At 33.7% G+C, this 13850-nt stretch overlaps 1 protein-coding gene across 5 annotated transcripts in view; it reads right to left on the reverse strand.

Annotated features, from left to right (window-relative positions):
- The window catches only part of htr4 (5-hydroxytryptamine receptor 4), a 190722-nt gene that overhangs the window by 35939 nt on the left and 140933 nt on the right, over nucleotides 1-13850 (reverse strand). For 4 of the 5 annotated variants that reach the window (XM_061891849.1, XM_061891847.1, XM_061891850.1 and 1 more), the window contains one exon: nucleotides 685-798. In XM_061891849.1, coding sequence (XP_061747833.1) covers nucleotides 685-798 — 114 coding nt within the window. The remainder of the gene's footprint in view (nucleotides 1-684; nucleotides 799-13850) is intronic. The other variant, XM_061891851.1, reaches the window with a different exon arrangement.

Below are 13850 nucleotides of genomic sequence, written 5' to 3' on the forward strand. Positions count from 1 at the left end.
GGTGTTCTATCGTGTTCAGGTCAGGACTCTGTGCAGGCCAGTCAAGTTCATCCCCACCAGACTCTGTCATCCATGTCTTTATGGACCTGGCTTTGTGCAGTGGTGCACAGTCATGTTGGAAGAAGAAGTGCCCATTCCATGAAGCTCTCTGCGTACTGTACGTGGGCTAATTGGAAGGTCACATGAAATGTGGAGCCCTGTAGCAACTGACTGTGCAGAAAGTCTTTGCACTATGCTGACCTCTTCGTCAGCTTACGTGGCCTACCACTTGCTGGCTGAGTTGCTGTTGTTCCCATACTGCGTGTGTGTGTGTGTGTGTGTCCCCTAGTGGACAAGGATGCAATGAGGCAAGAAGACACAAAGATGGTGTGTCATCGTTCTACCCTCAGAGGGACCAACACGGCTTAACAGTGCACACACACACACACACACACACACACACACACACACACACACACACACACACACACACACACACACACACACACACACACACACACACACACACACACGCTCTAAGATGTTTGACAAAAGACACTATTTGGTGGATGTCATGTTGATATGATTACCGTCATAAGTCCCTCCTCCTTGTTATTTTCCATCCCAGCTGCCGTCCAATCACAATTGAGCTGGGTGCTGTTGCTAGGTAGAAGAAGCAAGAGGAGCGGCGAGAAGAAGCCTCACCTGAGTTGTCGGTCCTTGCAGACGGCCACCATGACCAGCAGGTTTCCCAAGATGCTCATCAGCATCACCAGAGACAGGAAGCAGATCAGAGCAATGCGCTTTGGCACGCTGTTGCTATGGAAACCACATAGGAGAATACAAACACGTCAGCCCAGACACAAAACATTTTGAGCAAAAAGCTGCAAAGTACTTATTGAAACTGATTTGTTTGATCTATTTGTTATTATCCTCCCGTTTCCATCTCGCATGTAGGAGGCTCCTAACATGCAGGAACACTTAGCAATGTTTGCAGCAAAAATACGAGATTTAAAAAAATAAATAAAATAAATTAATTTTAAATTTAAAAATTTTTAATTTTAAATTTGAAATATAAAATTTTAAATGTAATATTTAAAATGTTAAAGTTAAAAGTTCAAATGTAAAATTTGAGATTTTAAAATTAAAAAATTGAAGGTTAGAAATAAAAATTTTTAAAAATTACAATTTAAAATTCAAAAGTCAAAAATAAAAAAATTTAACAAAAAAAATAAAAAATGTTAAACTTAACATTTAAAAAAAATGCAACATTAATAAATGTTACATTAAGAAATCTAGAATTAAAAAATTTAAAATGTGAAAATTGATTAAAAAATTAATAATTAAAACAAATTAAAACGTACAAATAAAAAAATTATTAAAAAATATAAAAAATTTAAAATTCAAGCTTTAAAAATTTAAACATTTAAAAATTACACATTCAAAATTTAAAAATTACAAATAAAAAAATGTACAATTAAAAAAGTAAAAAAATAAAATATAAAAATAATTTTTTTTATAAAAAATTAAAACATTTTAAATTTTTTTAAATTTAAATTAAAACTTAAATATGTAAAATTAAATGCAACATTTAAAAAATACATTCAAAACATTTGAATTTACAAATTAAAAATGTAAAAATGTATCATTTAAAAATGTAGAAATAAAAATGTAAAATTAAAACATTTTACAAATAAAATTAAAGATTAAAAACTAAAAACGAAATTTGAGTAATTTAAAATCTTACGTTTAAAAAACAATTAGGTACGTAGGTTGAGGTTCTACTGTATCATAATCAGCTTATTTTTTAATATTGCAATTCAAAGTATTTGCTATTTATTAACAGTCACAAAAGAACTGGAAATTTGTACCGTTGAAAACTCGTATTGATTCCCAGAACCCGGAAATCGATACAGTATCGGCTCAAATGCAAACATAGAACATCATAAAAAACCTATAGAAGGAAGAAAAAAATAATAAATCAAGGTTTGTGTGATTAAAAATAATGTAATAACAACAGTATATTACTATCAAGTATTTGTTTACATAAACATCACACATTTCTTCTATGTGTTTAAGATCTTCCATCATTTGACTTTGTTCAGATTATTTTGGGTAAAAAAATACTTTTAAAGTCTGATTTAAAAGTGTTTTGAGGTTATTAGAGGGATTTTTGTGACTTCAATTATTTTGCTGATACAAATTCTCTTGACGAATGGACTAGAATCCTTTTTATTGTCACTTTATGAATTCTTAGACGTATATTTTCCTTTTGACGGAAGGCGAACGCCTAAGAAAAATCACTAGCTTTGGTCTCGGTGCTGCCAGCAGCTTTTTTTTCCTCATTCACACAGTCTCATGTTCATCAACAATGATGTCATGAAGTAACTTTCAGTTTCAGTTCCTGCCAAGGCACAGCAACCCTGGTGGACAAAAGCAGGCGAGACGGGCGACCGTTGCAGGGACTGCTTCGACCTTTCCATAGCTCGACTTGTGTGAATCAGTCAGTAAAATATGTAACTGTTCACATTCATGCCAGGAGTACTACTACCAGTACTACTAGTAGTACTATCAATCAATCAAGCAATGTTTATTTATATAGCCCCAAATCACAAATGTCTCAAAGGACTGTACAAATCATTACGACTACAACATCCTCGGAAGAACCCACAAAAGGGCAAGGAAAACTCACACCCAGTGGGCAGGGAGAATTCACATCCAGTGGGACGCCAGTGACAATGCTGACTATGAGAAACCTTGGAGAGGACCTCAGATGTGGGCAACCCCCCCCTCTAGGGGACCGAAAGCAATGGATGTGGAGCGGGTCTAACATGATACTGTGAAAGTTCAATCCATAGTGGCTCCAACACAGCCGCGAGAGTTCAGTTCAAAGCGGATCCAAGACAGCAGCGAGAGTCCCGTCCACAGGAAACCATCTCAAGCGGAGGCGGATCAGCAGCGTAGAGATGTCCCCAACCGATACAGGCGAACGGTCCATCCTGGGTCCCGACGAGCGGTCCATCCTGGGTCTCGACTCTGGACGGCCAGTACTTCATCCATGGTCATCGGACCGGACCCCCTGTGGAGGGGGGGACATAGGAGAAAGAAAAGAAGCGGCAGATCAACTGGTCTAAAAAGGAGGTCTATTTAAAGGCTAGAGTATACAGATGAGTTTTAAGGTGAGACTTAAATGCTTCTACTGAGGTGGCATCTCCAACTGTTACCGGAAGGGCATTCCAGAGTACTGGAGCCCGAACGGAAAACGCTCTATAGCCCGCAGACTTTTTTTGGGCTCTAGGAATCACTAATAAGCCGGAGTCTTTTGAACGCAGATTTCTTGCCGGGACATATGGTACAATACAATCGGCAAGATAGGATGGAGCTAGACCGTGTAGTATTTTATACGTAAGTAGTAAAACCTTAAAGTCACATCTTAAGTGCACAGGAAGCCAGTGCAGGTGAGCCAGTACAGGTATATATGTATGTATATATGTATATAAAGGTATATACAGTATATATGTATGTATATATGTATATAAAGGTATATACAGTATATATGTATGTATATATGTATATAAAGGTATATACAGTATATATGTATGTATATATGTATATAAAGGTATATACAGTATATATGTATGTATATATGTATATAAAAAAGTATATACAGTATAGGTATATATGTATGTATATATGTATATAAAAAAGTATATACAGTATAGGTATATATGTATGTATATATGTATATAAAGGTATATACAGTATGTATATATGTATATAAAGGTATATACAGTATAGGTATATATGTATGTATATATGTATATAAAGGTATATACAGTATAGGTATATATGTATGTATGTATGTATATAAAGGTATATACAGTATAGGTATATATGTATGTATGTATGTATATAAAGGTATATACAGTATAGGTATATATGTATGTATGTATGTATATAAAGGTATATACAGTATATATGTATGTATATATGTATATAAAGGTATATACAGTATATATGTATGTATATATGTATATAAAGGTATATACAGTATAGGTATATATGTATGTATGTATGTATATAAAGGTATATACAGTATATATGTATGTATATATGTATATAAAGGTATATACAGTATATATGTATGTATATATGTATATAAAGGTATATACAGTATATATGTATGTATGTATGTATATAAAGGTATATACAGTATAGGTATATATGTATGTATGTATGTATATAAAGGTATATACAGTATAGGTATATATGTATGTATGTATGTATATAAAGGTATATACAGTATATATGTATGTATATATGTATATAAAGGTATATACAGTATATATGTATGTATATATGTATATAAAGGTATATACAGTATATATGTATGTATATATGTATATAAAGGTATATACAGTACAGGCGTAATGTGATCAAACTTTCTTGTTCTTGTCAAAAGTCTAGCAGCCGCATTTTGTACCAACTGTAATCTTTTAATGCTAGACATGGGGAGACCCCAAAATAATAGGTTACAGTAATCGAGACGAGACGTAACAAACGCATGGATAATGATCTCGGCGTCTTTAGTGGACAAAACGGAGCGAATTCTAGCGATATTACGGAGATGAAAGAAGGCCGTTTTAGTAACGCTTTTAATGTGTGCCTCAAAGGAGAGAGTTGGGTGGAAGATAATACCCAGATTTTTTACCGAGTCACCTTGTTTTATTATTTTGTTGTCAAATGTTAAAGTTGTATTATTAAATAGAGTTCGGTGTCCAGCAGGACCGATAATCAGCTACTACCAACACTACTAGTAATAGCATGACTACTGTAATACATTCACTTACTTTGTACTGTTTTTTTCTTCTATTTTGGAGAAGCCACTGACAAGTTTGACTAAAAGAAGAAGTTAGGAGGTGTACAATTGTGATTTATCTCTACTCAGCTATTGGGAGCATTTCACGGCGGCCATTGAAGACGTTTTATGGCGTTTGCTGAGAGCTTGGCGAGGGACGGTGGACAGCAGGAAACAATAAACACTCCTCTGAGAGCAGAGGAGTGTTTATTGATGAGTTCAAGTTTCAATTGTATTCACAATACCTTATTCCCGTTCCAACAGTAGTGAGTATCCATGCAAGGATGATGAGCTTTTTTGATGACATTTTCTCTTTTTTGAAGGTTCGTCTTTAACCATTTTTACATCTTAGATAGAACACCTTTTGACTCTCACTTCTTATGTCAACATCTGCCTGCGGGGGACCCATAAGTGGGATTGATTAAGATTGCATGATATCAATGATATAAACTTGGTGGACGATACATAAGTGGGTTTGATTAAGATTGCATGATATCAATGATATAAACTTGGTGGACGATACATAAGTGGGTTTGATTAAGATTGCATGATATCAATGATATAAACTTGGTGGACGATACATAAGTGGGTTTGATTAAGATTGCATGATATCAATGATATAAACTTGGTGGACGATACATAAGTGGGTTTGATTAAGATTGCATGATATCAATGATATAAACCTGGTGGACGATACATAAGTGGGTTTGATTAAGATTGCATGATATCAATGATATAAACCTGGTGGACGATACATAAGTGGGTTTGATTAAGATTGCATGATATCAATGATATAAACTTGGTGGACGATACATAAGTGGGTTTGATTAAGATTGCATGATATCAATGATATAAACTTGGTGGACGATACATAAGTGGGTTTGATTAAGATTGCATGATATCAATGATATAAACCTGGTGGACGATACATAAGTGGGTTTGATTAAGATTGCATGATATCAATGATATAAACCTGGTGGACGATACATAAGTGGGTTTGATTAAGATTGCATGATATCAATGATATAAACTTGGTGGACGATACATAAGTGGGTTTGATTAAGATTGCATGATATCAATGATATAAACTTGGTGGACGATACATAAGTGGGTTTGATTAAGATTGCATGATATCAATGATATAAACCTGGTGGACGATACATAAGTGGGTTTGATTAAGATTGCATGATATCAATGATATAAACCTGGTGGACGATACATAAGTGGGTTTGATTAAGATTGCATGATATCAATGATATAAACTTGGTGGACGATACATAAGTGGGTTTGATTAAGATTGCATGATATCAATGATATAAACCTGGTGGACGATACATAAGTGGGTTTGATTAAGATTGCATGATATCAATGATATAAACTTGGTGGACGATACATAAGTGGGTTTGATTAAGATTGCACGATATCAATGATATAAACCTGGTGGACGATACATAAGTGGGTTTGATTAAGATTGCATGATATCAATGATATAAACCTGGTGGACGATACATAAGTGGGTTTGATTAAGATTGCATGATATCAATGATATAAACCTGGTGGACGATACATAAGTGGGTTTGATTAAGATTGCATGATATCAATGATATAAACTTGGTGGACGATACATAAGTGGGTTTGATTAAGATTGCATGATATCAATGATATAAACCTGGTGGACGATACATAAGTGGGTTTGATTAAGATTGCATGATATCAATGATATAAACCTGGTGGACGATACATAAGTGGGTTTGATTAAGATTGCATGATATCAATGATATAAACTTGGTGGACGATACATAAGTGGGTTTGATTAAGATTGCATGATATCAATGATATAAACCTGGTGGACGATACATAAGTGGGTTTGATTAAGATTGCATGATATCAATGATATAAACTTGGTGGACGATACATAAGTGGGTTTGATTAAGATTGCACGATATCAATGATATAAACCTGGTGGACGATACATAAGTGGGTTTGATTAAGATTGCATGATATCAATGATATAAACCTGGTGGACGATACATAAGTGGGTTTGATTAAGATTGCATGATATCAATGATATAAACTTGGTGGACGATACATAAGTGGGTTTGATTAAGATTGCATGATATCAATGATATAAACCTGGTGGACGGTACATAAGTGGGTTTGATTAAGATTGCATGATATCAATGATATAAACTTGGTGGACGATACATAAGTGGGTTTGATTAAGATTGCATGATATCAATGATATAAACCTGGTGGACGATACATAAGTAGGTTTGATTAAGATTGCATGATATCAATGATATAAACTTGGTGGACGATACATAAGTGGGTTTGATTAAGATTGCATGATATCAATGATATAAACTTGGTGGACGATACATAAGTGGGTTTGATTAAGATTGCATGATATCAATGATATAAACTTGGTGGACGATACATAAGTGGGTTTGATTAAGATTGCATGATATCAATGATATAAACTTGGTGGACGATACATAAGTGGGTTTGATTAAGATTGCATGATATCAATGATATAAACTTGGTGGACGATACATAAGTGGGTTTGATTAAGATTGCATGATATCAATGATATAAACCTGGTGGACGATACATAAGTGGGTTTGATTAAGATTGCATGATATCAATGATATAAACTTGGTGGACGATACATAAGTGGGTTTGATTAAGATTGCATGATATCAATGATATAAACCTGGTGGACGATACATAAGTGGGTTTGATTAAGATTGCATGATATCAATGATATAAACTTGGTGGACGATACATAAGTGGGTTTGATTAAGATTGCATGATATCAATGATATAAACTTGGTGGACGATACATAAGTGGGTTTGATTAAGATTGCATGATATCAATGATATAAACTTGGTGGACGATACATAAGTGGGTTTGATTAAGATTGCATGATATCAATGATATAAACTTGGTGGACGATACATAAGTGGGTTTGATTAAGATTGCATGATATCAATGATATAAACTTGGTGGACGATACATAAGTGGGTTTGATTAAGATTGCATGATATCAATGATATAAACCTGGTGGACGATACATAAGTGGGTTTGATTAAGATTGCATGATATCAATGATATAAACTTGGTGGACGATACATAAGTGGGTTTGATTAAGATTGCATGATATCAATGATATAAACCTGGTGGACGATACATAAGTGGGTTTGATTAAGATTGCATGATATCAATGATATAAACTTGGTGGACGATACATAAGTGGGTTTGATTAAGATTGCATGATATCAATGATATAAACCTGGTGGACGATACATAAGTGGGTTTGATTAAGATTGCATGATATCAATGATATAAACTTGGTGGACGATACATAAGTGGGTTTGATTAAGATTGCATGATATCAATGATATAAACCTGGTGGACGATACATAAGTGGGTTTGATTAAGATTGCATGATATCAATGATATAAACTTGGTGGACGATACATAAGTGGGTTTGATTAAGATTGCATGATATCAATGATATAAACCTGGTGGACGATACATAAGTGGGTTTGATTAAGATTGCATGATATCAATGATATAAACTTGGTGGACGATACATAAGTGGGTTTGATTAAGATTGCATGATATCAATGATATAAACCTGGTGGACGATACATAAGTGGGTTTGATTAAGATTGCATGATATCAATGATATAAACTTGGTGGACGATACATAAGTGGGTTTGATTAAGATTGCATGATATCAATGATATAAACCTGGTGGACGATACATAAGTGGGTTTGATTAAGATTGCATGATATCAATGATATAAACTTGGTGGACGATACATAAGTGGGTTTGATTAAGATTGCATGATATCAATGATATAAACCTGGTGGACGATACATAAGTGGGTTTGATTAAGATTGCATGATATCAATGATATAAACCTGGTGGACGATACATAAGTGGGTTTGATTAAGATTGCATGATAACAATGATATAAACTTGGTGGACGATACATAAGTGGGTTTGATTAAGATTGCATGATATCAATGATATAAACCTGGTGGACGATACATAAGTGGGTTTGATTAAGATTGCATGATATCAATGATATAAACCTGGTGGACGATACATAAGTGGGTTTGATTAAGATTGCATGATATCAATGATATAAACCTGGTGGACGATACATAAGTGGGTTTGATTAAGATTGCATGATATCAATGATATAAACCTGGTGGACGATACATAAGTGGGTTTGATTAAGATTGCATGATATCAATGATATAAACCTGGTGGACGATACATAAGTGGGTTTGATTAAGATTACATGATATCAATGATATAAACCTGGTGGACGATACATAAGTGGGTTTGATTAAGATTGCATGATATCAATGATATAAACCTGGTGGACGATACATAAGTGGGTTTGATTAAGATTGCATGATATCAATGATATAAACTTGGTGGACGATACATAAGTGGGTTTGATTAAGATTGCATGATATCAATGATATAAACTTGGTGGACGATACATAAGTGGGTTTGATTAAGATTGCATGATATCAATGATATAAACCTGGTGGACGATACATAAGTGGGTTTGATTAAGATTGCATGATATCAATGATATAAACTTGGTGGACGATACATAAGTGGGTTTGATTAAGATTGCATGATATCAATGATATAAACCTGGTGGACGATACATAAGTGGGTTTGATTAAGATTGCATGATATCAATGATATAAACCTGGTGGACGATACATAAGTGGGTTTGATTAAGATTGCATGATATCAATGATATAAACTTGGTGGACGATACATAAGTGGGTTTGATTAAGATTGCATGATATCAATGATATAAACTTGGTGGACGATACATAAGTGGGTTTGATTAAGATTGCATGATATCAATGATATAAACTTGGTGGACGATACATAAGTGGGTTTGATTAAGATTGCATGATATCAATGATATAAACTTGGTGGACGATACATAAATGGGTTTGATTAAGATTGCATGATATCAATGATATAAACCTGGTGGACGATACATAAGTGGGTTTGATTAAGATTGCATGATATCAATGATATAAACTTGGTGGATGATACATAAGTGGGTTTGATTAAGATTGCATGATATCAATGATATAAACCTGGTGGACGATACATAAGTGGGTTTGATTAAGATTGCATGATATCAATGATATAAACTTGGTGGACGATACATAAGTGGGTTTGATTAAGATTGCATGGTATCAATGATATAAACCTGGTGGACGATACATAAGTGGGTTTGATTAAGATTGCATGATATCAATGATATAAACCTGGTGGACGATACATAAGTGGGTTTGATTAAGATTGCATGATATCAATGATATAAACCTGGTGGACGATACAAATTGTAATGCTATCGTTATATCGTGATAATGCATGTTAAAACATTCCAGCTGCGTCCCGCAGATTTGAAAGCAACAAGCAATTGGCATAGCTCGGTTGGTAGAGCGGCCGTGCCAGCAACTTGAGGGTTGCAGGTTCGATTCCCGCTTCCGCCATCCTAGTCACTGCCGTTGTGTCCTTGGGCAAGACACTTTACCCACACTGCTTTAAATGTCACTTAGATATTGGCTTTCACTATGTAAAGCGCTTTGAGTCACTAGAGAAAAGCGCTATATAAATATAATACACACACACACACACACAATTGAATGCGTCCTCAAATCTACATAGCATCCTTGCTAGGGGCTAACGTCCCTCCATTGTGCAAATCCACTTCTGAGTCAGCAATCCTGGCTTCCATAGCTGCAAATAAAGTGTTTCTTGCAAGTATTGTTATCACCGCAGGATAAGGAATAGCGTGTCATGTGTGTCATGCTACATGACTCTATGATGATACGCTAACCACTAAAATAGGGCTCTTGAACGTAAACAAAGATGGGTGGATCGATACAAACGTAGACGATACCAAGTATAGCATTCGTTTAAGGTGAATTAATTCAACCTTTTATATCATATCAATCATTCTTTTGTAGTGTCTTTTGATAACAAATTCAAGAAATAAGTATTTGAAAATGAGAAATAAAGAATTATGGGCCTATGGCGGAAAAACCAATGGCCAAAAGTAGGAACATTTTTAATGTCATTGACTTTCAGGTCAGCCAAAGTTCCCAAAGCCTCTTGCTTGCCTCCGAGTGCACTTTTGACAGACAAATAATCCAATTTATGACAAATGATCCAACTTCATGACTCCATTGAAAGGCTGTGATTTGTCCACTCTCAGTCGGCTACTTCCTGTGTGCGTGCGACGCTTACATCCACCTACGTGGACGCCTTCTTCTCGGATTTTAGATCATCTTTTGTACCAAAAGAGTGAGGATTAATTGCAATTATCTCTTTTTAACTCACCGGTAGTGATGTGAGGATCCATACTGAAATATCGATATCACCGATACCAGATCTTTATGCTCTAACATCCATTCCCAATTCAAAATGTCGATAGTTTAGTATTAGCTTAAAAACCCTTTAAAAAAAAAACAAACAAAAAAAAAACATTTTATTAAAAATTGTGGGGGGTGTGGCCTGCGGGCCTGCAGCGAAGCAGGGTGTGCAAGGAAGGGCTTGAAGATTGCAGCCCTTTGAGACACTAGTGATTTAGGGCTATATAAGTAAACATTGATTGATTGATTGAAGATCAGCGGCAGGTGCGTAAATGACACAGCTGTGAGTGTTTGTCTGATCACCTGATCGATACTGAAATTTCGATATCACCGATACCAGATCTTTATGCTCTAACATCCATTCACAATTCAAAAAGTCGATAGTTTAGTTTTAGCTTAAAAACCCTTCTTTTAAAAAAAACAAAAAACATTTTATATATTGTGCGGGGGCGTGGCCTGCGGGCCTGCAGCGAAGCGGGGTGTGCCAGGAAGGGCTTGAAGATCAGCGGCAGGTGCGTAAATGACACAGCTGTGAGTGTTTGTCTGATCACCTGATCGATACAGAAATTTCGATATCACCGATACCAGATCTTTATGCTCTAACATCCATTCACAATTCAAAATGTCGATACTTTAGTTTTAGCTTAAAAACCCTTCTTTTAAAAAACAACTAAAAACATTTTAGATATTGTGGGGGGCGTGGCCGGCGGGCCTGCAGCGAAGCGGGGTGGTCCAAGGAACCCGGAGGAGAGAGTCCTCCACAGACGTGCTAGTTCTAACTATCAGGATGTTCTAGTTTTTATTTTATTTTACTGTTTATTTTACTCGTTGGGGAGCAGCTATTTGTGGTTCTAGCGTTGTTGTTTTTTTAAATGCAATGTAGCACTTTGAAGTTGTTTGTTCGATGTAAAATGCTTTTACAAATAAAATATATTATTATTATTATTATTATTATTCAGGGTGTCCAAACTTTTTTCCACCAATGGCAGCATACTGAAAAGTGAAAGTAAGCTGGGGCCATTTTGATATTTTTATTAGAAAAACAGACATGGTGTCAGCTTTTGTCGGTAAAAAGATGACTAAGTATTTTATTAATTATTGTTTAGAACATTTCAGCTTTTTCTCATTAGATAGCATTTTTTTCTCTTTTTTTGATATTTTTACTGCTGTTTTTTTTCCCATGTAAGAATAGAATAAAAGTGACAATAATCCATAACTGCATAATCTATTGTGTCAAAACTTTAATTCTTCTAATTAATAAATAAATTAGTACAAATTCCTTTTTTTTTAATTAACTAACTAACTAAACTTTGTTTATATTTTAAGTATATTTAATTTTTATTTTGAGAGCTTTTAAATTGTTTCAAATTAATTCAAAAGTTTGTATTTTATTTTTTAATTAATTAAACTTTGTTTATATTTTAGGTATATCTTTTTTTTTATTTTGAGCACTTTTAATTTTTTTAAATTACTTTAGAAGTTAGTATTATTTTATTTTGTAAATAACAAACTAACTAAACTATTTATATTTTAAGTATATTAAATTTTTCTTTTGAGAGCTTTTGAATAGTTTCAAATTAATTCAAAAGTTAGTATTTTATTTTTTAATTAACTAATTAAACTTTGTTTATATTTTAAGTATATCTTTTTTGTTATGAGCACTTTTAAATTATGTCTAATTACTTTAGAAGTTAGTATTATACATTTTTTTATCAACCAACCTTTTTTTTAATATATTTTAGGCATATATATATATATATATGCATATATATTTTTTGAATTTTTTTATTTTAAGAGCTTTTATATGTTTTCAAATTAATGTATAAGTTAGTATTATATCATTTTTAATTAACTAACTACACTTTGTTTATATTTTAATGATATTTTATTTTAAGTTTAAGCGCTTTTAGATGTTTTCAAATTAATTCGCAAGTTTGTGTTATTTCATTTTTTAATTAACTAGCTTACTCAACTGTGTTCATATTTTAAGTATATTTTATTTGTATTTTGAGAGCTTTTAATATTTTAGATCAGGTGTGTTGAAACACGCACTGAAAAGTCAAGTATCTATAATAATATTTAAATAATTACTGCAAAACAAAAAATGCATTTGCATAGTTAAATAAGGATAAGAGGGCAAATAAATGTTACACAGCTGTTATTTCCTAGCACTAAACTGCAGGAAATATTTCTTCTCAGGTTTCTCTGTTTACATTTTCACACTTTGCACTATTTCTGCCTTGATAACTGAGTGCATCATAATCAGAGGAAGTTACATTTCAAATATCATATTTTTCTCCTGCTCCTTACTGACCATAATTCATAAAAAAAAAATGTCAATAATTATCCATATAGACCAATACAATAAAAAAAATAAAAAAATAAATGAAATAATTTTCTTAGTTAAATAAGAATAAAAGGGCAAATTAATGTTACACAGCCGTCCATTCATGCATTCAATCAAGCATCAAACAGGTTTATATGTGGTTATAGTGCACCTGCCTAGAATTACTGCCGGGTTAAACTCGTTTCGCTAAATAATTAGCATATGCCTAGAATTTCCGCAGGGTCAAACTCGTC

Source organism: Nerophis ophidion, linkage group LG29, assembly GCF_033978795.1.
Source record: "Nerophis ophidion isolate RoL-2023_Sa linkage group LG29, RoL_Noph_v1.0, whole genome shotgun sequence".
In the NCBI taxonomy this organism is placed as follows: Eukaryota; Metazoa; Chordata; class Actinopteri; order Syngnathiformes; family Syngnathidae; genus Nerophis; species Nerophis ophidion.